Here is a 27,554-nt window from a genome sequence, read left to right as displayed (position 1 = left end):
CAAAGCAACAACAATAATAAATATATATTGTCTACTATTGATCACTGTTCAAGATACTTAATTTTGATACCATTTGAGGATATCACTTTGTATTGCCTTTCAGAAGTCTCAAATTATTGTGTGAATGCTATTATAAAATAGTTGTATTCATGAGGTAATGGGATACTCCACATATGAAGCAGTCTATGGGAAACCCATGAACTCACCATTTTAGACTGACTAACTGGCTCCTGACATCAACATAGGCAAAGTGAAAAGGCTAGCCCGCAATCTCAAAGTCATATGGAATCAAGTTAAACACAGTAATTACAAAGCCACACAAAAACAGCTAGAACGTGACAACAAACGCACTACCCTCCCTCCATATAAACCCAATGATTTGGTATTGCTCCGAAACCACGTAGTAAAAAAGAGACTAACTAAAAACTTCATTCCTTGGTACATGGGCCATTCCCTCTATTGCGCATCACCTCCATGGTGAATGCTGAAATTCAGTTACCTGATTGTACTACAATAGTACACTTTGATCCGCTAAAGTTGTATCATGGCCCAGCTGTGCCATCTCAAGCAGTATACCTGCTTTCTCACCCCGTGTGTGCCCTGACTGGGACTCTAACGCGGGATCACCTGCTTACATGGCAGCTGTCCCCATTGAGGTATATTAACAACACTTGTCAGCAGCTGAGGGTTTTGATTAATTATCATTTATTCTAGAGAAGCCACATGATCATCAATGGTATCTGTTCTTTCAGGAACAGTTACTATTCTTCATATATAGTTAAAGGCTATGCGGCCATTGACCATCTGTGCAAATGTGCACAGGTTGCCGAACTCTTACGGAAATCGTCACCTTAGTGAGTGCGAGAAATGAGCGGATGGGCAAATGTCTATTAGCAACATTACGAATGTAGATTGTGGGCAGTTGGGAATGTGGGTCTCATGGGAAGCGTGCAAGGGATAAGTCCCTGTAGTCGTGCTATTCATCTGTGTCCTAAGTGTCTCAGATGGACAGAGCATCTGCCATGTAAGCAGGTGATCCTGGGTTCGAGTCCCGGTTGGGGCACACATTTTCAACTGTCTCCATTGGGGTATATCAATAAAACCTGTCAGCAGCTGAGGGTTTTGATTAATTATCAAGGAAACTGTATTCCTTCGTCACACCACTTGCTACAGTGCAGCGCACATTGCTGAATGGCACACACAGACTTATTCTAATTGAGTGGTCATTTCAAGTATTACGTCTGTGCCTGTAGCTCTACTGGTTATTGCCATTATTGCATGGATTTGGTGTACATATGGCTACTGTAAATCCCACAAGCCATGACTGTGGGTTGTACCAGATCCAAAGCCAGATGGTGAATACTGTGAGTAATGTCTGATGAATCATTACTTCACCATCATGGCCTTCCCAATAGGTTAAGTTATAGAGTTTTGTATAACTGCATACCCACGTTTTAAGCAAATTTGTAAAAAAACAGTTTATGGGAAAGTAGTTTTCATATACTATGAGTAAAAACAAACTAACTACTTGTAATGAAGATATTTGATGCTTGGTTTCTTCAATTGCCAATTTCGCCTCTTACAGGCTCAAAAAATGGTTCAAATGGCTCTGAGATCTATGGGACTTAACTTCTGAGGTCATCAGTCCCATAGAACTTTTTTTTTGTCATCAGTCTACTGACTGGTTTGATGCAGCCCACCACGAATTCCTTTCCTGTGCTAACCTCTTCATCTCAGAGTAGCACATGCAACCTACGTCCTCAATTATTTACTTTACGTATTCCTCTACAGTTTTTGCCCTCTACAGCTCCCTCTAGTACCATGGAAGTCATTCCCTCATGTCTTAGCAGATGTCCTATCATCCTGTCCCTTCTCCTTATCAGTGTTTTCTACATATTCCTTTCCTCTCTGATTCTGCATAGAACCTCCTCATTTCTTACCTTATCAGTCCACCTAATTTTCAACATTTGTCTATAGCACCACATCTCAAATGCTTCGGTTCTCTTCTGTTCCGGTTTTCCCACAGTCCATGTCTCACTACCATACAATGCTGTACTCCAGACGTACATCCTCAGAAATTTCTTCCTCAAATTAAGGCCGGTATTTGATATTAGTAGACTTCTCTTGGCCAGAAATGCCTTTTTTGCCATAGCGAGTCTGCTTTTGATGTCTTCCTTGCTCCGTCCGTCATTGGTTATTTTACTGCCTAGGTAGCAGAATTCCTTAACTTCATTGACTTCGTGACCATCAATCCTGATGTTAAGTTTCTCGCTGTTCTCATTTCTACTACTTCTCATTACCTTTGTCTTTCCCCGATTTACTCTCAAACCATACTGTGTACTCATTAGACTGTTCATTGCGTTCAGCAGATTATTTAATTCTTCTTCACTTTCACTCAGGATAGCAATGTCATCAGCGAATCATATCATTGATATCCTTTCACTTTGTATTTTAATTCCACTCCTGAACCTTTCTTTTATTTCTGTCATTGCTGCCTCAATGTACAGATTGAAGAGTAGGGGCGAAAGGCTACAGCCTTGTCTTACTCCCTTCTTAATACGAGCACTTCGTTCTTGATCGCCCACTCTTATTATTCCCTTTTGGTTGTTGTACATATTGTATATGACCCATCTCTCCCTATAGCTTACCCCCACTTTTTTCAGAATCTTGAAGAGCTTGCACCATTTTATATTGTCGAACGCTTTTTCCAGGTCGACAAATCCTATGAACGTGTCTTGATTTTTCTTTAGCCTTGCTTCCATTATTAACCGTAACGTCAGAATTGCCTCTCTCGTGCCTTTACTTTTCCTAAAGCCAAACTGATCGTCACCTAGCACATTCTCAATTTTCTTTTCCATTCTTCTGCATATTATTCTTGTAAGCAGCTTCGATGCATGAGCTGTTAAGCTGACTGTGCGATAATTCTCACACTTGTCAGCTCTTGCCGTCTTCGGAATTGTGTGGATGATGCTTTTCCGAAAGTCAGATGGTATGTCGGCAGACTCATATATTCTACACACCAACGTGAATAGTCGTTTTGTTGCCACTTCCCCCAATGATTTTAGAAATTCTGATGGAATGTTATCTATCCCTTCTGCCTTATTTGACCGTAAGTCCTCCAAAGCTCTTTTAAATTCCGATTCTAATACTGGATCTCCTATCTCTTCTAAATCGACTCCTGTTTCTTCTTCTATCACATCAGACAAATCTTCACCCTCATAGAGGCTTTCAATGTATTCTTTCCACCTATCTGCTCTCTCCTCTGCATTTAACAGTGGAATTCCCGTTGCACTCTTAATGTTACCACCATTGCTTTTAATGTCACCAAAGGTTGTTTTGGCTTTCCTGTATGCTGAGTCTGTCCTTCCAACAATCATATCTTTTTTGATGTCTTCACATTTTCCCTGCAGCCATTTTCTCTTAGCTTCCCTGCACTTCCTATTTATTTCATTCCTCAGCAACTTGTATTTCTGTATTCCTGATTTTCCGGGAACATGTTTGTACTTCCTCCTTTCATCAATCAACTGAAGTATTTCCTCTGTTACCCACGGTTTCTTTGCAGCTGCCTTCTTTGTACCTATGTTTTCCTTCCCAACTTCTGTGATCGCCCTTTTTAGAGACGTCCATTCCTCTTCAACTGTGTTGCCTATCTGCACTATTCCTTATTGCTGTATCTATAGCGTTAGAGAACTTCAAACATATCTCGTCATTCCTTAGAACTTCCGTATCCCACTTCATAGCACATTGATTCTTCCTGACTAATGTCTTGAACTTCAGCCTACTCTTCATCACTACTATATTGTGATCTGAGTCTATATCTGCTCCTGGGAACGCCTTACAATCCAGTATATGATTTCGGAATCTCTGTCTGACCATGATATAATCTAACTGAAATCTTCCCGTATCTCCGGGCCTTTTCCAAGTATACCTCCTCCTCTTGTGATTCTTGAGCAGGGTATTCGCTATTACTAGCTGAAATTTGTTACAAAACTCAATTAGTCTTTCTCCTCTTTCATTCCTTGTCCGAAGCCCATATTCTCCTGTAACCTTTTCTTCTACTCCTTCCCCTACAACTGCATTCCAATCGCCCATGACTATTACATTTTCGTCTCCCTTTACATACTGCATTACCCTTTCAATATCCCCATACACTTTCTCTATGTGTTCATCTTCAGCTTGTGACATCGGCATGTATACCTGAACTATTGTTGTCGGTGTTGGTCTGCTGTCGATTCTGATCAGAACAACCCATTCACTGAACTGTTCACAGTAACACACCCTCTACCTTCCTATTCATAACGAATCCTACACCTGTTATACCATTTTCTGCTGCTGTTGATATTACCCGATACTCATCTGACCAGACATCCTTGTCTTCCTTCCACTTCACTTCACTGACCCTTACTATATCTAGATTGAGCCTCTGCATTTCCCTTTTCAGATTTTCTAGTTTCCCTACCACATTCAAGCTTCTGACATTCCATGCCCCGACTCGTAGAACATTATCCTTTCGTTGATTATTCAATCTTTTTCTCATGGTTACCTCCCCCTTGGCAGTCCCCTCCCAGAGATCCGACTGGGGGACTATTCCGGAATCTTTTGGCAATGGAGAGATCATCATGACACTACTTCAACTACAGGCCACATGTCCTGTGGATACATGTTACGTGTCTTTAATGCAGTGGTTTCCATTGCCTTCTGCATCCTCATGTCATTGATCATTGCTGATTCTTCCACCTTTAGGGGCAATTTCCCACCCCTAGGACAAGAGAGTGCCCTGAACCTCTATCCACTCCTCTGCCCTCTTTGACAAGGCCGTTGGCAGAATGAGGCTGACTTCTTATGCCAGAAGTCTTCGGCCACCAATGCTGATTATTTATCAAAATTTAGGCAGTGGCGGGGATCGAACCCTAGACCGAAGACGTTTTGATTACGAATCAAAGACACTACCCCTAGACCGCGGGTACAGTTCCATAGAACTACTTAAACCTAACCAACCTAAGGACATCACACATATCCATGCCCGAGGCAGGATTCGAACCTGCGACCATAATGGTCGCGCTGCTCCAGACTGTAGTGCCTAGAACCGCTTGGCCACTCTGGCCGGCCTTACAGGCTCACTCTGTATTCGTACCTATCTCTTATTGTTAGCTTACCCCCTGTTTATTGTGTCACACTTGAGCCTTCATTGATATGATTCCCCTGTGCGAGTGTTGTAGTCACTGGTATTTGACATGCTCTCATTTGGCCAACCAGCCCTCTTACTATCTCAACTCTGGGTCCGTATTGCGATCCTTGGGTGATAACGCACTTTGGCTCAGCTACAGCCCAGCTGTAGCACACACACACACACACACACACACACACACACACACACACACACACACACACAGAGAGAGAGAGAGAGAGAGAGAAAGAGAGAGAGAGAGAGAGAGAGAGAGAGAGAGATAGAGAGAGAGAGAGAGAGAGAGACGGCTACCAGCTGTACTTCCAATTATGAAGGACTCAAGTGACACCAATGGATAATGGTACTGTAAAGCAGAAACACAAACTTTATACCCCTGCCCCTAATGCATATTTCATGATGAATTTTTTTTAAAATGAGAATTCATTCCTCCGTTAGTTTTAAGACTCGTCTTTTAAATAAAAAACACTAAATGTTCATTGTCTTTCATACGTCAGAAGATAAACATTTTGTGCTTTGAATAGGTTGTTAAGAGTGATTATTAACAATAACGGACCTATAACAAGCTCTCATGGAAGGGGGAAGGAATTGTACCTGGTGACGAGTAAAAATGACTTCCATCATTTTAACTTAGCCTCAGGTAGTGGTGTCAGCAGTTACGTAAGCTATTCTGCAGTACTGTGGGTGGCTCCCATGCTATTATGCTGAGCTAGAGACGCCATTGTGGTATTGTTGAGTAAGAGATGCCAACTTTCTGCCACAAACCTGCCAATGGGAGGACCGTGCAGTCACGTAAGGTAAATAAGAGGGTTAGCGAAGTAGTGGCTGCAACAGCAGGACGCTCTCTTGCCTGTCAGCTTCCTTACCCTCTGGATGTGACTGCCAGTTCTTCCTGTTGAGGGTGAAATGCTCGTTGTGTACCATGTGCAATTCATTCCACGGCCGAAGCCAGTTTTCATTAACATTGTACACTTAGTGGCAGTTCTTGAGAATAAAACCCATTATTTCTCTCAATCCTGGCATTTATCATTTTACGTGTAGGAAAAATACCCCAGATGCCCAGCTGCTACCATCCTGACATGAACAAAAGAGATCAGTCCATTGCCATGCATTGATGGCACCCTAGAATGCTTGAAAGGAGCAAAGTATTTCTCAACTATGGACCTGCAGACAGACTACTGGGAAACTGAGGCTGACTGGGAAAACACTGCCTTCATATCTCCTGACAGTCTCTATGAGTTTAAAACTACAATTTTTGGACTGTGTAAAGCTTCGGTCACCTTCAAACATATGATGGGCAATCTGTTTTGACATCTTAGATGGACAACAAGTCTTTGCTGTCTGTATGGCGTTGGTTTTTTGCAAATTTGATGAATATCTAAGGTTCCCAACAATGATGCTGAAGTGTGTTCAGACTGCATGCTTCTTTGCTGCCTAGAAACAAAAATTTTGGGGTGTCTAGTGAATTGTGATTGAATCCATCCCAATTCAGGGGAAATGAGAGTAGCCAAAATTTTCCAACTCCTTAGCATATTTGGATGTGAAATTTTCCTCAAAATGTGCTCGTACTATGAGCGATTCATAAAGGACTTCTGTACCAAGGCACACCTCTTGCATGAACCACAACAGCAAGATGCCAAATATTCCTGAAATGAGGTGCAAGAAAGATCTTTCCTTGTCCTTAAGAGTTGCTAACAAATTCCACAGTCCTAGCATTGGGTGGCAAGAAAGCCAAGACAGAACTTAACACTGCCAATAGCTGTTATGAAATATATGCAGTTCTAGGGCAAATTCAGCAAGGTGCTGAAAACAATATAGCTTATTATTTCAGAATTGTCTCCAAGTCTGAGATGAACTACTCTAGAACCTAGACTGAGTCCCTTGCAACTGTCTGGGCCATCAACAAGTTGTGGCTTTATTTATTAAGCAAACCATTCACCAGTGTGTGAACAACCATTCTCTATACTGGCTGACTAGCCTGAAGGATCTGTCAAGTCAACTGTCAAAATAGACACTGAAGCCTCGGGTTTATGGCATCACAGCAGTATACAAATGTGAGTGCTAGCACAAGGATGCTAACTACCTTTCAAGGAATCCACTAGTGGAACACAACACTGTGGATGAAATCTCAGTCATCACAAAATTAAATTACATTGCTGCTGAACAGAGAAAAGATCTAGCATGACTGAAAACCATAGAAGCCTTGAAGAAAGAGAAGCAGATCAAAGGAAAATTCAAATTAATAAATAGAGATTTGTGTAAGAGGAATTGCAATAGAATGGGATGGAAATGATTGCCCATCATCCAAGGGCAGCTATTTCCACTATGCTCCAATATCGGGTTGCCAGGGATTTGTGAAGACCCTAGGCAGAATCAGATGCAGGTATCACTGGTCAGGTCTCTACTGATCTGTTACACACTATGTGAGATGTTGCAAGGAATATCAATGATGAAAGCATACACAGGAGTTGCGTCTGTGGCATCCAGCACCAATCCCATCGACATTAGTGCCATTCCATAAAACTGGACTCAATCTTCTAGGGAGTTTCCAAAACTGACAAATGGGTATCAATGAGCAATAGGTTACACTGACTATCACACCAGCTATGCTGTCACCAAAGTCATGATGACTGCTGAAGCTCTGGTAATTGCATAGTTCCTTGTAGGACACATCATTTTAAAGCATGGGGCACCCCTTGTGATGACCTCTGATCATAAAAATATTTTCAAGTTGAGACTAATATCAGAGGTAATTTCATGTTATAACATCACCCATAGGATCACAACTGCCTAGCATACACAGATTAATGGCCTCACAGAATATTTTAATCAGATATGAGCAGACATCCTCTTGATGTAAGTTGAAGTTGAACAGAAAGACTGGGAGATAACACTGATCATCGTGACATTTGTATACAACATAACGAAGCAAGACACAACAGGCTTCACACTATCCTTTCTGCCCCTACCGTTGTAGGGCTGAAATGAGAATGGATACACTGTTCCTGTGCAACCAGAGGCTACTTAGGGTGACTACACGAGATGCATAATCACCAGGACTGAAGAAATGAAGTAGCTGGGTTGGCTTATGGACCCTGGACACCCAGGAGAAAAACTGGGAGGATTATGACAGCAAGCACCATCCAGTCAGATACAATCTGGGAGACCTGGTATGGCTTTTTTAAAACTTTGCAGGAATTGGGACTGTCAGGAAAGTTACTAGAGCACTACTTTGGACCTGATCATATCCTTAGTCACTTGGTGGATATTACATATTATCCTTTATCAAGAGAAGAAAAGTGGAGAAACATAATCAATGTTCTCCATATGAAACCCTTTTCTAGTTCAGGGGCATTTATCACTGATGAGAGGTTCAAGGAAATGGGAGACCCCTCAGTAACCACAAAGCCTTGATGGAAGGGGCCAGCATTGATGCTCATCATAGTAATGATTAATGACATCACCAGAATACGAGGTTGGTGATGCAATACAAAGGATCTTAAAAGAAGATAGTTCGATGAATCCTCTGCCAGGCACTTAAGCGTGATTTGTGAAGTATCCATGTAGATGTTGATAAATCCAGGGTGCCACAGTTGGCCCTAACAAGAACTTCTCCAGGAGAGGGAGGACTGCCATGAGCTGTGGTGCACGCAGAGTGGTGTAGTGATCAGTGTCACTGGCTTGTGTGCTGCAGGTCATAGCAATTATTTGTTATTTATTACTTATCAGTCCTGTTCCAGCTGTACATTGGTATTCATAATAAATATGCTTTTGGTGATAAGTTTTGTATTTCATTGACAAACCTGTTTTCAAATTGGGATTTGGTTCCGATTACGACATGACAATATTATGTAGGTGTTGACTGTGTTTCACTGACAACCCTGCTTTTGGATTGGGATTTGGTTCTGATCACAATGTGACAATATTATGTAGGTGTTCATGACATTTTTTTGAAGCTCAGACAAATGAAATAAGAAGCTACATTGCATAATCTCAAGAGTAAGTTATCACAGTAAGCTAATTATGACAGCTTACAGCTAGTCTGATTTTTAAATATATTTCAGTTGGTCTGAAAAAATAGCACATGCTTTCAATCCGCCCATTGATCATGATGGCACTTATTTAACCCTCAAGTGGGTGTACCTAATTAACACAGTGATGAGCTGTGTTGTCATATATCCAAATTAGCACCATTAATATTAAATAAACAGTGAGCTACGTGAGAAAAAAATTTACAATCCATACAATAAAATGACCCAGATTCCAAGCTAGCAGCACAGTCCCACAGGGAGGCAGTTATGTATGAAATAATTAGTAATCAAATAAGTGGTTGCAAGGGATCTGATTCAACTGTGGTGCTTAATGCATTGAGTGGGTCATTAGTATGGAGTAACACCAGTGTGCAGCCAACAATGATATAATAAAAGTTAATTTTATTATTGTTTAATTGTGATTTAGCTCTTATAATCTAAGTTTATTTTGTCATTGTTTAATTAAACTAGCATTACACTGTGATTCTGCGCATACATGTTTACCTTGGTAACATAAAGACAGATGTTCTTTACATGAGTACGAAGTATGCTGCATGCCCACTTGTGTTATGAAAAATGATTCACCTGCTTGAGGGTTACGAACAATGATAAATATGCATTCATTCATCAAAGATCTATTGGGGGAGGGGGCTTATGCAAATCATCTTAGCACCAAATATGCCCTTGCATTAGATACTGTAACAAACTTAGTTTAAACTCTATAGAGGATCAAAATTATACTCACAGATAAGTAACTGCTATACTTACCCTACTTTTATCGAAGAATGGTGTAAGCATGAAGCCAAACATGATTATGGACAGACTGTAGAGAAGTATAAGAAGGAAGACAAGCAGATAGCTTGTATGCTGGAACACCTTCAATGTGAAGAGAAGTACAGTGCTTATGATAGTAAGCACCAGCACAAAAGCACCATAAATAATGAACCATGACAGCCTGTAAACAATACCATGCAGAGGTAACTAAATAAAGCATTTTATGCAACACACAAAATAAGCTAATACATTTATAATTTAACTGCAAAAAAGCTTATTGTAATATTATTTTTGCCTATGTATGGAAGGCATACATAGAAAGGAAGGTAAATTTATAGAGCACATTTATTACAGAATTATAAAGAAAATCTACCCATATCAAGACTTATGCTGATCAGAAAAAGCTGTTAGAAAACTATGTAGCACACTAGTAACTATTTTGTTACGTTTCAATAAGCCATGAATTAAATAAAGCTCAAGTAAGTATTCATGTTATACAAAAGATGACTTAGACACTAATGATTAAAATGAAGACAGAGTGAAGATAGAGACGGGGCAAGGGGAGACAATTGGAAAAAGAGAAAAAGAAGCACTAATGTGAAACTGCAGAACACACATTTCAAAAACTGGAGTGTGCCAAAAAATTATATAATTTATTACATTAAACAGATATCCCCTGAAGCAATTAAATAACTGATGAAAGTTATGAAACATTACTCAAAATTAGTAGACCACATACCAAGTTCAATGTAACTACTTTCTGCTATAATAATATTACAAATGACACTCTAATATGCATATCATACAATGATTTTCTTATTGAAGTATTTACTTGTTCCCTATTATTCGTATGTTTGTTGAGTGCATACAGAAATTTGCAACCTCTTGTACAATTACTAACTTTGCTTTCACAAGTATTACACACAAACTCATAAAATATTTCAACTCTTTTTTTTAATCACTGATGAAATGTTAAAAGTAGCTCTTCACAAAATAAAAGACCTGCATCTTACACTGTTTACTGTTGGTTAGGCAATCTAAGACTTTTAGACCTTCTTCATTGAACACACAAATGGCCACCTACTCCAACGAGCAACATTGTGTTCATGACATATCAACTAAAAATATATGTGAATGATATTAGGAAAACATAAATTGCCACTCACCATAAAGATCACTGAGTGAATTGCAGACAGGCAGAAGGAAAACCCTGCTACACATTAATAGCTTGTGGCCAAATCCTTCACAGCAAAGAACACACACAGACACGCACACACACACACACACACACACACACACACACACACACACACAGAGGAAGCAAGCATACCTCGTGCACAAGTCTGATCACAGGTGCCAGTGGTAGTGGTCATGGGTGCATGATGTATCCGTGTGTGTGTGTGTGTGTGTGTGTGTGTGTGTGTGTTTCTTTGCTGAAATAAGCTTTGGGAAAAAGCTATTAAAGTGTAACTGTCTTTTCACAGTGGCTCTCTGCATCTCAAAGGCTCATTTTTACAGTTAGTAGACTATATCCTCTTCCTAATGTTGTTGATATTTCAGACTGGAGTTTCCATTTAGCAAAATGAGCTTTGGATGAATAGAAAGCTAAATAAAGGGACTTAGTAAATTGAGTAGGGCCTAGAAGTTATCCTAAGTTTCAGTGAAAGGCTTGTCACGTTTTCAACCACTGAATTACTGTATAGGCTCATGATTACAATTGAAAAATGAAATGTTGTATGGCAAGGGCGCCCTATTAGATAGTGCAAGTCCTTTTAATTGATACAGCTTCGTGAAGCTGCATGTCAATAAGAATGATATGATGATGAAGACAGCACAACATCCAGTCTCAGTGAGGAATCGAACCCAGGCCCCTCACATGACATTCTGCCGCACTGACCACTCAGCTATGGAGGCAGACATTGGAATTCAGCTTTCTACCTTTTATGTTCTTGCATACACATAGTTATAACAATATGTTTTAGTAAGGTGACGGGGACAAGAGGAGACAAAGACAAAAAAAGGGGGCTGCTGATTAAACACACACACACACACACACACACACACACACACACACACACACACACACAGCTATTCACCTTCCAGCTTCCACCTTTGTCTCCCCTTGTCCTCAAAACAAGAGGGTCGGTCTCATCCTGGGATCTGAATGAGCTGCATTTCTTTCTTAACCTTTTCCAACCTACTCTTCTCCCCTCCCCAAGAATAGATCTGTTCCTCCTAAAATATCGGACTGTGTCATGTATTTTTATATGTGGCTAGTGGCAGTAGTGATATTTAACCTCCTGAAAGTAAAAAATTCTGCCGCATTATTTTATAGATTTTGAGAACGAATTTTCCATTTGAGAGAATTACGGAAATGGTCAGAACCAAATATTATGAGAAATCTACAATTGATTTTTTTAGTACAGCTAGAATACAGGAAATACACTAGAAGAAGTAATCCACCCACTTCACTATATAAACAGGATGACAAGCAATATGTCAACAGTTACAGAAGAGTGTCACTTCTATCAATGGCATATAAAGTATTACCAAAAATTCCCCTGAATACAGTTGTAGAAACTTAGGGCAAAAAACTAGAACATTAGGGTGGTCTCTGAAAGAAAATATTCTGCATAGAACAAATTGTTAACTTAAAAATAATAATTTGACACAAAATATTAACCAGCAAACCTATACTATTATAACGTATATTATAAGATATTAATTGGAGGAGAGATTTGATACAGTAGACAAAGAAACAATAAACAAAGCTGAGAATTTGGTGTTAAAGTGAAATCAGCAAACATAATCTGTGAAATAAATATGATATATGGCATGAAACTTAAGGAAGAAATATCTTGGGAATATTAAATAAAAATAATATACGAGAATGTCATCACCATTATTTTTAACCTCGTTTTATAAACTACTTAAGGGTTTGGAACTCAGAGCAAAAAAACCACAAAACTGAACCACTAATTCCATAAAGGAAATCCAATGTAAGGTCAACTGCCTACAAGACATTAGTCAAATCAGGTTACCTTCCATTAGGAAAGTTGGAGCATTCAGTGACTGTGATATTATTTATAAATTATAGAGGTCAGCAATCAGTCGTCCTTTTTTTGTAGGTTTTATTTGGCATATCCAGATTTAGGTTAGTGTCTAGTCATTATCAATGCACTATTTTCTAGCCTTGATTCATGTCAGTTCCCTGTTGTTTGGTCATATTCAAAGAACTATGACTGATGCCCGATCAAAATTATACAGTCCAACCATACAGGATGGCTTGTTGCACAGTAGGACGAGTAGAGGGTGATGCTACCTTGCCAGTTCTGGAGCTGGTGGCTTAACCCCTTGAGGCAAGATTTTGATAGTTTGTTGCACAGTAGGACGAGGGGATGATGATGCTATCTTCATGGAGTGGGATGAAGTAAGAACAGAACTACAAGATCCAGACAATGGAACTCAGGGCTTGTGGCTATTCAGTAAGTTGCAAGCAACTGCATAAGACACTTTTCCTTTTATCCAAATCTCCTGGACTGCCCGATTATCAAGATACGTGGGACAATCTAGAGATAAGGTGGTATGGTTGCCGTTTGCAGTTGATACAGTGGGGAGGAGGAGGCAGACTATCGCCCCTGTGCACATCCCTACCACAGGTTACAAATTTGGCTGTATGTTGACAAGACATTCTAGTGTAGTTGTAATGATAACACTGGTAACGGCACATCTGGTTTGTAATGTACGGTTGGACTGTATAATTTCAAAGCCTGCTTTGATCTTGGACAGAAGCACCACTCTATCAAAGGTGAGGGAAAGAGTGCAGGTGGACACTAAGGAGGAATCTACCTCTTTCATTACCCAATGGAAAACAATGACACCCTGATCAGAGAGGTATGATTGGATTTTGGTCTCAGTCAGACCATTGAGGAGCCTAGCATAAATAACACCACAGGAAGAATTTCAAGTTATATGGACCCTGGCACGGACAGGACAGCTGTGGTGAAGTGAGGTGGCAAGCTGCTGCTGTGCTTGAAAATCAGTAGTAGTCTCCAAAAGTAAATGAGAGCAGTATTTCACAGGTCTGGTAATTGCATCAACACCTTTCTGAATAATAAATTGATTTTCCATTGGGAAGGACTGGCCATCTTCAGTAAGAGTAACAATGAGGAACTGTAGTGCAGCTGGAAGGGTCTTTGAATAGTTACCATCATTCCATCTACATTTCATAGACATGAATTGTGAAGATGATTGGCTAATTGTGAGAAAATCCCCCATGACAGCCAGCGTCTCCAATGGCGTGCCCCTTCCAACTGGGGCTCCCTTCACAAGAGGGTGCACATGGCTTAGGTGATTGTTCACACCTCAGGTCACACCTTCCGAACACCTGACAGAGGGACCAATTGGCTATTTGGGAAGGTAGTACCGCAGATAATCAGCCCTCCCTGTGCTTGGCCTGTACCAGGGGGTATGTGCGAACCCTACCTGTCGACTCGGGGCTGAGAATTGTAAGTTACCCAGTCACCTGTTATGTGTCAGATGTGTGGGCCGGCCTTCAGGAGTGCACAGGGAGAGAAAAAAGAAAGAGGAACAACAAATACAGAAGCAGAAGGAGGATAGGAGAAGGGAAACAAATAAGGGAAAAGGGAATGAAAAACAGTGGTGGCACTGGTCATATGTCAGTGTTGGGCAATGCAGAACATTTCCAATAAGGGGGGAAAAGTGGATAGACATGCAGCACAGAAAGGAAAAAGGCTGGGACCTCGTGCTAGCCAAGCACGAACCCACCAAAGAGTGGCAAGCTCCCTGGCGGGAAGGGCGGGGGGGGGGGGGGGGGGGGGGGCAAAATGAGGTATCAGAATTTAAGTAGAAGACACAAAATTAATGAGAAATATGAAAATTTGCCAAAATACATAGACACAAATAGATGAAACAGAGCAAAGCAGTAACTTTAAATATACTGGAGAAAGCACATGGTGGACAGGATTAGGAAGATTTTCCACAGAGTTAAGATTTATTTAAAACTGAAATAAAATTAAAAAAGCTATGTAATAATGGTAATATTGGTATATTTATATGCATCTGAATATTTAACACTGCCCTATAAGCTGAACAGAACAGGCAAACTTTCAAGATGGTATTTAAAGGCTCTAATACACGTAAAAAAGGCTTCGAAAATTTGAAGTCATGAGAAATCTACTATAATATACAAAAAATATATGAATGAATTGTAAAGAGAAGGTTAATCTTCTGTGAAAGCTCTACCATATGGACGGATCAGTCTAACAAAACAAGCAGCCCTTTATTTCTGGAAAGACAAGTCAATCATTGGATGGATTACAGAAGTAAGGAAAAAGGCAGGAAGAGAGAAATATTGAGAACTGGAAATAATAAAAGGTATTTAACTAATAAAATACTAAATTGATATTGATTTCAAGGCTGAAAAAAATAGGAACATCATGGATGGAAAAAAAAGAAAAAGAAAAAGACAATATGGTATGGGGAGAAGATGGAGGAGTACTGGGAAAAATGAAAACAGCAAATGAGGAGAAGGAACTGAAAATGTTAAATTAATTGATACAAAGATTTTTCGGGTCACCTCAGATAGTGCTGTGAGTTACCGTGTTTACCAATTTTGGCAAATGGCAGTACATAATTTATGAGTAGAAACTGAAAAGTTGCTGCAAACATACTTATAAATGCAATGGCAAATAACAAATCTCAATTTCAACCTCTCTCACCAGAAGACAGAATCCCTGAGTCCCATAATCTTCATACCCTCCTTAATTTTATTTTCTTTCTCACCGACAATGAGTATAAGCAGGTACGTAATGAACTGTGATAATGCCATCACCATGTACAGTGGTATGACAACACGGAATGCAACCATCCAGTCTGTAAAACAAGAACTTTCATTAAGTGATGAAAACACTGCATAGCTCATAGTACAAGGATAAATTAGGAAAGTCTTGTCAGAAAGGGAAGACTAGGTGAGTGGGGAGGGTGAAGTTGTAGAGGGAGACCAATGCTTAACTAAAGCAAGCAGATTCAAACAGATGTTTTGAAGGGCTGGTGACTACGACAACGACAACAACAGCAACAACATGAGCAATATGTTCCCCTAACTTCTGGTTTACTGACTTGGTAGCTGTTACATTTAAGCACACAGATATAAACCTGGAAGAAACCATAATTCATTTCATAATTCACTTCTGCATTTATCACATAAATAGAATAGTTACAAGGAACTATAATTTTGCTTTGGTCACATAGGTTTAGTTATAAGAATATTATTTTGTTCAAGGAATGGCTCACTGTAGCAGGCTTCTAATGTCTGATTCAGTACCTACACAAATCTTTGATTTGGTCAGAAAATTATCTCTCTCTCTCTCTCTCTCTCTCTCTCTATCTATCTATCTATCTATCTATCTATCTATCTATCTCTCTCTTCTGTCTCTCTCACTCCACTCATCTAGGGGGGTCATTAGACACCACATCATGAAAGTACAATCCATTTACATAAGACATTTTTGCAGTCACAAGCTTTGCATTCTTTTGCTGGCCATCTGCCTTCTCTACTCCATTCCTTGAAGTTTTTTTATCAGTGATCTGTAGTTTGATCACGAATGTCTTCCTGAGTCAGTCCAATGCTCTTGAAGTGCATCCTTTCTTCTGTGAACAATTTATCAAAGCTCTGTTGTTCAGCTTATTAAAAATCTGCACCATTAGTCAGGTAAGTCCATCCTGAGCAGCTGATTATAAAATGTATGATTTTCTTATTGACTCCATTAGCCAACCATTATTCCACTATAACTCCTCTTCCCTGCAGTCCATACCATCCATTGTCTTAGGACCTATTACGTTGCCAAGGGTACTGAACCCAAACTTTTTATTTTTAATAGGAGTTTTTTTTATTTTTTTAAACACACATTTGCTACCAACTTTTGCATAGTTTCTCTGGTGTTATTTCATTTCATTCAAATCATTCTCATGATTCCATCCATTTCACTCCAGTGAATTTAACACAGAATTCCTGGTGTTGAAAAAAATTACTGAAACTTTAGTACACAATGATAGCATTTCCTGTACTTTTGTAGAAAACAATGCATAATTACTGTCAGATATGCACAACTGATCTACTCTTTGCATTTTAGCAACAACTGTTGACCACAATGAATTTAGATTCTTAAACAACTAATCATAATTTAAAGAAAAGCTTTCATAATTTCATAATATACACAGAAGCAGCACACAGGGAGCTTGAGCAATTTTCTGTATGGGATATGCTTTTGAGGAACATACCACCATTTGATAACAACAATACAAATTTATTTCAGAATGATGTATTTCCTTTCTGACTTACCTCCTGTATATGCTTCTTTTGGAAAAAGTTCAAGCAAGATGTGAGGTACACTAATATCCTTGCGATTAGAATCCAGCTAAAAAGCAAATGGGAAAGCAAATAGTTAATCAGATGTACAGTGCTGTATTTTAAGTACATACAAAATTTGGAAAATAACATGTTTAGTTAAAATAAGAGAAAAATAAATTTGAATATCAGTTTCTACTATAAGACTAAAACAATACAATGTAGGAAGAAACAAGTCACAATCACCATCATGTACATTAATTCTTGGAAACTTTGAACTAATACTGGAACAAAATATATGGTTTACATTTTATTATAAGTTACCTACTTTCCAACTCCATCAACAGGTATATGTGGTTGGCAATACATGAAAAAAATATTGATCCTTGACAACTTATTTTAAGAGTTACATCAACAAATGCAATTAACAAAATTCACTGCATACACAAGCAAAACCCAATGTATCAACCAAATACTCCAGTTATTCATCAATTTCTGGTAAGTTAATTAAAATATCTCAAAAGAGTGAAGATGCCTGGACTCAACAGGTACCTACAATATTTTACACATGTTATATAGAAGAGCTCCCATTCAAGCAGCAATTACTGGAGATCACTGAAGCAACTAACCATTTCTAGTAATTGCTAAAAGGCACAGGTGATCCCTGTTTTTGAAGAGGTTAATCAGAAAGATAAGCCTACTTATAGACCTATATTGTTGACAACTATTCGTAAAACTATGGGACATAATTTATGCTAACATATCATCACTTTCAGGGAGACTGAAATTCCTCTGCACATAAATAATGAATAAAGAAGGATGCCACAAACAAAGTCTTGTGAAACTCAGCTGACAGCCAGAAGGTAGTAGACAGAGGCTCCCAGGTTAATGATGTATTCCAGGAGCACCGAGTTCATTTCTATACATTATGTAAATAAGATAAAGTGCAAGCTTAGAGAATACTAGATCTCCTTAGGAATTGATTTGATGATATCCTAGCAAAAAGAATGCAGTGCATCCTTCAAACTGGGGACAAATCATTACATGTGAAAACAGCTTTGGGCATACCCCAAGGTAGTTGTGTTGATCACTATGCACATAAATGATCTGGTGGATAATGTCGAAAGGTACCATGAGGCTGTCAATGGATAATTGGTGTTTTTTTGCATGTGTGGCAGAGCCTTAACACAAGAAAACTGTGTGTGGAATGAGGGGAAAATCTGCAGAATACAAATGGTTGATTTAGTTACACGCAGTTCCATGGGTCATTTGACCTGGGTCATTTTTTTTATGGAAATCACGTGGGGCAAGTCAGTTTGTAGGATAAATATACATGACTAATGTTAAGATTGATGAACATTTTATTTTTTAGTGCTACTCATGCAGCTACAGTTAAAAACAAAGATTTTTTTTCGTTATTTACATGTTGCCAGTTTTTAGATAGAAACTTGTGCATGAAGTAGGAGTTTACTAGTGAAATTATTTCATGTTACAAGTTAAATTGCTTTGCTACCTGTGATACATTTTACATCACTAAGAAAACGATTAAAAATTTTTGTTGCTGCATGTTGTAATCTTTGCTGAGCCTCTAACACTTTTAAAAACTATATAAATAAAAATCAACTGCCACATGTGTGAAAGACCACCACTTGAGAACGGCATGACTGATTTGGCTGTCTCTTTTTTTCATATTTCATAATTGTAAAGGCAATGTTTGATGAAACAAAATTTTTGAAAAATCCACCAGAAAAGTCAGAAATTTGGATAATATTTTTGTACAAAAATCTCAATGAAACAAATGTGATGGTCAGTTTGACAGTTCTGCTGTCACACACGGGTGATCCCGGAGGAATGTCATAATTTGCGAAGTGATTCTACAGGTAAAAATGAACCAAAAACGTTCTACGAACTCAAGTTTGGTTTTCGATCATTACCAAACTGCAGGTGGTTGATGACTACACACATCTATAAAAGGATATGAAGAGAAATACAAATCTTATTTACCAAAATGCTGTGTAGGCACTGTGGTTGACATAATAATGCTGGGCAGATGACTGATCCATCCTAAAAGAGGTATGGGGGTTCTCCAACAGGTGGCATCACTATGACATGACACAGGGGACATGGGGGACAGGGGCAAAAGCTGCAAGTGTACCTAGTGTCCAATCATGGATTGGATCAGTCAGCAGTTGTGAGACCATGTGCATGCTGTCCTTTATAACTGAGCAAGTTCATTGTGTCCATGAATACCATCATACCACACAGGTTCACCAGTGCACAATTAGCAGACATGTTTGTAGATAGGTACCGTTATGGCAGTGCCAATGCATCTGTGACAGAATATCGGAGACATTTCCCTGATAAACAAACACTCTGTCCTGGGGTATTTTCCAGGGATTATCCAACATTACATGAATCCAAAACACTACACAGTGTACACACATCAGAACGTGAGGCCATCTAGTCAGCTGAGAAACTACAAGGGTACAATGGAGTCCTACCACTAGTACACAGAGCATTAGCCAGCAGCTCAATATTCCACAGACAAGAGTGTGGTGTACATTACATTCTGAAGTTGTACCCAATCCATATGCAGCTTATGCAACATCGATATCCAGGCGACTCAGTAAGCAGACAACAATTTTGTTAATAGTTGGCTGTCCACACAGATGTTATACAATAAACTTTATTTACAGATGAGGCTAATTTACACACAGTGGTATCATGAACACATGTTATTCTTATACATAGGTGACAGAGAACTTACATGACACTAGGGAAACTAGATTCCAAATTAGGTCCTCAGTGACGGTATAGTGTGATATGATTGATGACCTGGTCATAAGGCATGTATTCCTCCCAAATCACATGACAGTTGCAGCATAAGCAAATTTGGTGACAGAAGCCCTACCTGCACTTTTGGGAGATGTGACATTAGAGAAATGATGGTAAATGAACCTGCAACATGATAACTCACAGATTCACTGTACCAGACAATTATCCTAGTATCTGAATAACACATTTCCTCAATGATGGATTGGCCATGGAAGATCGATTAACTGGTCTGCCAGATCATCCGACCTAACTCCCATTAGATTTCTGCTTATTGGGCTAGTTAAAAGTGGACGTGTATGGTACAAAGGTGGATAAACATGAAGAACTTGATGCTCACATCACCAATGCTGTTGTCCACTCTAAAGTCCAGCAAGACAATATTTGATGTGCAACACCACAGATCCTCAAATACATTGGAAAGTGCACTGAGATGGGTGGCGGACTTCCTGAACGCCTCTTGTCACCTGTCCCACCATTATTCTGTCCACTATTGTGCCTACACAGCATTTCAGTAAATAATATTCACACTTATCTTCGTAATAATTCATGGATGTGTGTAGTCTTCAATGTGCTCCAGCTTTTATAGAGGCACCAGTCATCCCTACAGGCTGCCTATGGCATGCCACAGAATTCTCCGACATCAGCACCTGCTTGCAATGTTCCATGTCATTACACATTCTGTAAATGGTCAGTGCTGCCCACAGAAAGCACTTCTCTTGCCAATTTACATGAAACTTCCAGAATGAGATTTTCACTCTGCAGCGGAGTGTCCACTGATATGAAACTTCCTGGCAGATTAAAACTGTGTGCCAGACCGAGACTCGAACTCGGGACCTTTGCCTTTCACAGGCAAGTGCTCTACCAACTGAGCAACCCAAGCATGACTCACACCCCATCCTCACAACTTTACATGAAACTTGGTGGTCCTGATGGGTGCACTGTTTACAATTCACTGCATTCTTGTCGGTAGCTGGCATAACAACGAAGTCTGCATTGAATACTGATCTTTTGTGAAACAGAAAACAACAAAGCGACTTGATCATATCTTTGGTATGTTGCAAAGACTGAACTGATGTCAGTTCACAGTCATCTGGTGTGTAGCAAACATTCAATTGATTTCAGTTCTGTGGCACTGAAATATCAGTTGGCATATGCAAGATGCCAGCCAACTACCTGATCACTGAGTCAATGAGATAGACAAAGAGCATAGACAGCGTTTGGAAGCAAATCAAATAAGAATTATACAATGACCACTTTCTGTTAAACTAGCGAGAAAGAACATGTGAAACAGTGCTGTGAAAACGTGCAGTTTTGTTTTCCTTATCACAGTCATTTTTAACAGAAAGCAGGAAAGTCCTACCTGTTAATATATGAAAACCATGTGAACTACTGTCATTAAAGCTGCTATCCTCACAGACCCAGCAGATTGAAGGATGTACTAATGATTCCAACTGATTTACCCATTCATTTTGACTTCTATTCCCAATCATGCTTCGTTTGCAATAACAATAAATAAGGTCAGAAAAAGGGGCAGGAGGAGAGTGACAAAGAGAGGTAAGGGCAGGGAATGGATATAAAGAAGGGGAAGGAAGATAGAGGGAAGAGGGAGGAGGGAGGAGGGAGGAGGGAGGAGGGAGGAGGGAGGAGGGAGGAGGGAGGAGGGAGGAGGGAGGAGGGAGGAGGGAGGAGGGAGGAGGGAGGAGGGAGGAGGGAGGAGGGAGGAGGGAGGAGGGAGGAGGGAGGAGGGAGGAGGGAGGAGGGAGGAGGGAGGAGGGAGGAGGGAGGAGGGAGGAGGGAGGAGGGAGGAGGGAGGAGGGAGGAGGGAGGAGGGAGGAGGGAGGAGGGAGGAGGGAGGAGGGAGGAGGGAGGAGGGAGGAGGGAGGAGGGAGGAGGGAGGAGGGAGGAGGGAGGAGGGAGGAGGGAGGAGGGAGGAGGGAGGAGGGAGGAGGGAGGAGGGAGGATCGGCTATTAATGTAAATTTCATTAAGCAATATACATATTGTGACAATGCAGTTTGAATGTCTAACTCCTTGTAAATTAAAGGTGAACATCACGTGTCATTCTTACTGTTCCCTTATGTGCAATTAATACTCCCTTTCTAGGTGGTGAGTCATTCCAGAAAATTATTCCATAAGCATTACTGATTGAAAATATGCAAACTGTGTCAGGAAGCTGATTTATTTGTTTCCAAGACAAGCAATTACTTGAAGAGCAAAAGTAGCTGAACCTCAGTAATAGGTTTTTTCCAGCTCCAGCTTTCATCTGTATGAACATCCAAAATGTTAAAATGAACATGTGCAAGCAATGGTGGAGAGACCCACTGTTATTCAGTCTGATAATTGGTGATCACTAGAAACAGAGACAACTGTAAAGTATCTAAGAGTACTTCAAATGATTGCTACAATCACATAACACTACTTTTAGTAAAGGCAGATGCTGCATCAGTTCACTGGACGTAACCAGCAGAAATATAATTAATCTATAAACAAGGTAGCTTACAGAACCTTTGTTGAACTAATAATTGAGTGCTGGTCACCAGTCTTAAGATGTAGGATACAGAAGTTGTAGGGAAAAGCAGCACAGTTGAAGGGTTCATTTAGTAAGCAGAATATAAATGCTACAACAGACACACTGTGCATCACAAACAGGTTTACTATTTAAATTACAAGTCAGAAGAATGTACATTAGAGAAAAAATGGTTCTGGTAATGTGCTTTTTGGATTGTCTGGGGTAATAAAATTAGAGAAATACAAGTTCATGTAGTGGATTACTAATATTTGCTATTCGTGCATATCATTCACAGATGGACAAGAACATGAAACAGGAAACAAAAGTGATACCCAAAATACCCTTCATCACACACCTTGAGGAGTCAAGCTGTAGATGCAAAAGTTTGAAAGAAAAGTTTCTCATCTCACAGTTATGCCTGCTGCAATGATTTACTCCTGAGAGGCTGATGCTTGTAGGGCAAGGAACTTTTTCAAAATCTTAACAGAGGGTATACATTTAGCCCAGAATCTATTGCCTGATAATTAAATGCCTTAACTAGTAGACTACAGACTATTGGTTACTTAGCTGTTATAATATTTGCACTATTTGGTTCCTTACAGTACGAAATAGTTCTATGCTGTGCATTCAACTGTAAGTACGTGAAACAACTCATAAAATAACAATAATGTACTTTGTCTTACCCTTATTTTGGTGTAGTCAAACAGAGCCTGGATAGCAACAAATCCAGAATAATAGTACTGGTTGACAGGGCAGCTGTCACCTGTCTCTATGGGGAACACACCACCCCAAGAATTCCCACTATCTCTGCATGATGCAGGTGATGAGTAAAGTTCCGTAGTGGATGGAGTTACCACAAATGATGGATTGGTTCGTATCTGATACCTGCAACAAGAAATACCAATGTGATTTATTACATAATCGAGATGAGACATAAGACAATTAGTTTCTAAGTCTAAAAACAAAATATGATGGGTAATAACAATTAACATTTAACAAAAAGGTTTCTGTTTAGCATACAGAACAAATAAAGGAAGTTGATTTTGTTGATGTTCAATTTATATACTTCTTTCAAGAGACCGTCCATTCCGTTCCATTGCTGTCTCAGACAGAATTATAATGTCATAGGGAAACCTCAAAGTTTTTATTTCTTCTCCATGGATTTTAACTCCTACTTCAAATTCTTCTTTTGTTTCCATTACTGCTTTCTCAATATACAGATTGAATAATATCCCAGATATGTTACAATCCTGTCTCACTTCCTCCTCAACCATTGCTTCCCTTTCATGCCCCTTGACTCTTATAACTGCCGTCTGGTTTCTGTACAAATTGTAAACAGCCTGTTGCTCCCTGTATTTGACCCCTGCCACATACAGAATTTTAAAGAGAGTATTCCAGTCAACATTGTCAAAAGCTTTCTCTAAGTCTGCAAATATTAGAAATGTAAGTTTGCCTTTCCTTAATCTATCTTCTCAGACAAGTTGTAGGGTCAGTATTGCCTCATGTGTTCCAACATTTCTACGTAATCCAAACTGATCTTCCCTGAGGGTAGGTTCTATGAGTTTTTCCATTTGTCTGTAAAGAATTCGGTTATTATAAACTGATAGTTCGATAATTTTCACACCTGTCAGCACCTGCTTTCTCTAGGATTGGAATTATTATATTCTTCTTGAAGTTCAAGGGTATTTCACTTGTCTCGTACATCTTGCTCATCAGATTGTAGAGTTTTGTCAGGGCTGGCTCTCCCAAGGCTATCATTAGTTCTAATGTAATTTTGTCTACTCCTGGGGCCTTGTTTTGACTTAGATCTTTCAGTGCTATGTAAACATCTTCATGATATATCATATCTCCCATTCATCTTCATCTACACCCTCTTCCATTTCCATAATATTGCCCTTAAGTACATCTCCCTTGTACAGACCCTCTATATATTCCTTCCACCTTCCTACTTTTCCTTCTTTGCTTAGGCCTGGTTTTCCATTTGAGCTCTTGATAGGTGTACGATGGTTCTCTTTTTTCCAAAGGTCTCTTTGATATTCCTGTAGGCAGTATCTATCACATCCCTAGTGATATATGCCTCCTTACATTTGTCCTCTAGCCACCCCTGCTTAGCCATTTTGCACTTCCTGTCTATCTCATTTTTGAGACGTTTGTATTCCCTTTTGCCTGCTTTACCTACTGCATTACTATATTTTCACCTTTCATCAATTAAATTCAATTTATCTTCTGTTACCCAAGGATTTCTCCACCCCTCGGCTTTTTACCTACTTGATCCTCTGCTGCCTTCACTATTTCATCTCTCAAAGTTACCCATTCTTCTTTCCCCCTTCTTGTCAATTGCTCCCTAATGCTGAAACTCTCTACAGCCTCTGGTTCTTTCAGTATATCCAGATCCCATCTTCTCAAATTCCCATGTTTTTGCAGTTTCTTCAGTTTTAATCTACAGCTCATAACCGACAGATTGTGGTCATATCTGCCCCTGGAAATACCTTGCAATTTAAAACCTGGTTCCTAAATCTTTGTCTTGCCATTATATATTCTATCTGAAACCTTACAGTGTCTCCAGGCCTCTTCCACATATACAACCTTCTTTCATGATTCTTAAACCAAGTGTTAGCTAAGTTTAAGTTATGCTCTGTGCAATATTCTACCAGGCAGGTTCCTCTTTCATTCCTTACCTCCGTTCCATATTCACCTACTACTTTTCCTTCTCTTTCTTTTCCAGCTACTGAATTCCAGTCCCATATGACAAATTTTTGTCTCCCTTCACTATATGAATAATTTATTTTATCTCATCATACATTTCTTCAATGTCTTCATGTTAAGAATAGTAGGTGATCCTTTTGGTGTCCACTACTGATTTATCAAAAGCTAGAAACTAGATATTTACTGACAGAGAGAGAGAGAGAGAGAGAGAGAGAGAGAGAGAGTGAGAGAGAGAGAGAGAGAGAGAGAGAGAGAGAGAGAGAGAGAGAGAGAGAGAGAGATCCTACTACAACCTACATCCTTCTGAATCTGCTTAGTGTATTCATCTCTTGGTCTCCCTCTACAATTTTTACCCTCCATGCTGCCCTCCAATATTAAATTGGCAATTCCTTGATGCCACAGAACATATCATACCAACCGATCCCTTCTTCTAGTCAAGTTGCGCCACAGATTTCTCTTCTTCCTAATTCTGCTCAATACCTCCTCATTAGTTATATGATCTACCCATCTTATCTTCAGAACTCTTCTGTAGCACCTCATTTTGAAAGCTTCTATTCTCTTCTTGTCTAAACTATTTATCATCCACATTTCACTTCCATACATGGCCACACTCCATACAAATACTTTCAGAAGTGAATTCCTGACACTTAAATCTATACTCGATGTTAACAAATTTCTCTTCTTCAGAAACACTTTCCTTGCCACTGCCAGTCTACATTTTATATCCTTCAAAAAAACTATATTCTGAAAATGCCATGCACATGTCAGTCAACTGCACATACCATATCTTTTTATTTTTGTATCTTGCTCTAAGCACATATATTCTAGTTGTTATTAGGTGTCTTACATTTTATACAGCTATACGCTATGACGCATAGATGAAATAAATAATGTGTGTGTATTTATACATATCATACATTACATATTACAATAATGGAAATTCCTGGATGGAACAATATGTAAAACAATGGAAAACCAATCATTCATCTATAGCAGACTTAAGGAGCACAGAAAAACATAAATATTCACAACAGCTTCTGAGCTCTTTCTCATTTCCTAGTAAAAGTATGCACATTCACACACACACAACCACACAGACACACAGACACCAAAAACACACACTCCTGTTATGTGTTTCTGTGCTCCACATATCAGTCTGCTATAGGTGAGTGATTGCCTTTCCATTATTTTATGAATAATCTGTGTACGTATTGCTTGTATTTAACTTTTAAACAAAACAAAAATTAGTCAACAGCTGCACAAATTCTTTTTAAAATTTCAATCTGCAGAGGTTTGATACAGATTTAAATCAAAAGTAAGTCGATGTTATATTGTTGTATATTTGCATATAGTGCAGGCAATGTAACATGGCAGTTGGCCAAGAGCATAAACAAATGAGAACATAGACAGTTCAAGGGGTGACGAATGGTGCAGGTTACCTAGCCACACCTGTCTCTTGCAGAGCTGGCCACCTGCATCCAGGTTCAGTTCTTTTGCAAAATAGAACTGAGACATGGTCATGGGACTGATGATCATTTCTTATGTTGTGAGAGCCATCCTCAAACCTCATGATGGACCAGCATAAGCCCTTTCCCTCATTTCAAAATAAGGGAAGAAACCATTGAGTGACACACACAACACAACAAAACACAAAAGCAAAGCGGAGCGGAATACACAAAGCATTTTGTGATGAATATTCCACATTGCTTGCTGATGTTGGCAGCCTTGTAAATGAGGTAGCACTGGCCTGACATCCACCAGTATTTTATGCAGTCATAGTTCTAAACACCTCACCCTGTCCCCACCTAAAATTGCAAGATTGAAGTGTCCATATTATAACCACTGTTTGTTTTGTCATTTCTGTATTTCACAGACATCTGCTGCTGCAAGTGACTTATCTTTGTGTAATTTTTTACTCTACATTTAACACTTTGCTGTTATCAGCCCCATGTCTTTATGGAAACATAATACAAATTTTCTGAACTTTAATAAATGAAACAAAATATATCCTATGAATACTGTGTGCATCTCATTTCAGTTTTGATATAAGTATCAAAGGCAAAGAATTCCTTTACAACATTTACTTTTTGCTTTTCAAGCATACAGTTAAACGGTTGGGAACTACTTTGAGCATGTAGCAACAAAC

General features: G+C 39.3%; 1 protein-coding gene across 2 annotated transcripts in view; it reads right to left on the bottom strand.

Moving 5' to 3' along the window:
• LOC126284038 (cholesterol transporter ABCA5-like) overlaps positions 1–27,554 on the bottom strand; it is a 333,206-nt gene that overhangs the window by 195,716 nt on the left and 109,936 nt on the right. For both annotated transcript variants that reach the window (XM_049982602.1, XM_049982603.1), the window contains exons 5-8: positions 23,386–23,587; positions 17,354–17,429; positions 15,732–15,885; positions 9,985–10,171 (exon numbers count right to left, since the gene is read on the bottom strand). In XM_049982602.1, coding sequence (XP_049838559.1) covers positions 9,985–10,171; positions 15,732–15,885; positions 17,354–17,429; positions 23,386–23,587 — 619 coding nt within the window. The remainder of the gene's footprint in view (positions 1–9,984; positions 10,172–15,731; positions 15,886–17,353; positions 17,430–23,385; positions 23,588–27,554) is intronic.

The sequence above is a fragment of the Schistocerca gregaria genome, chromosome 8 (assembly GCF_023897955.1).
Source record: "Schistocerca gregaria isolate iqSchGreg1 chromosome 8, iqSchGreg1.2, whole genome shotgun sequence".
In the NCBI taxonomy this organism is placed as follows: Eukaryota; Metazoa; Arthropoda; class Insecta; order Orthoptera; family Acrididae; genus Schistocerca; species Schistocerca gregaria.
Note: the sequence above shows the minus strand (reverse complement) of the source record. Positions and strands in the feature narration are given on the sequence as shown.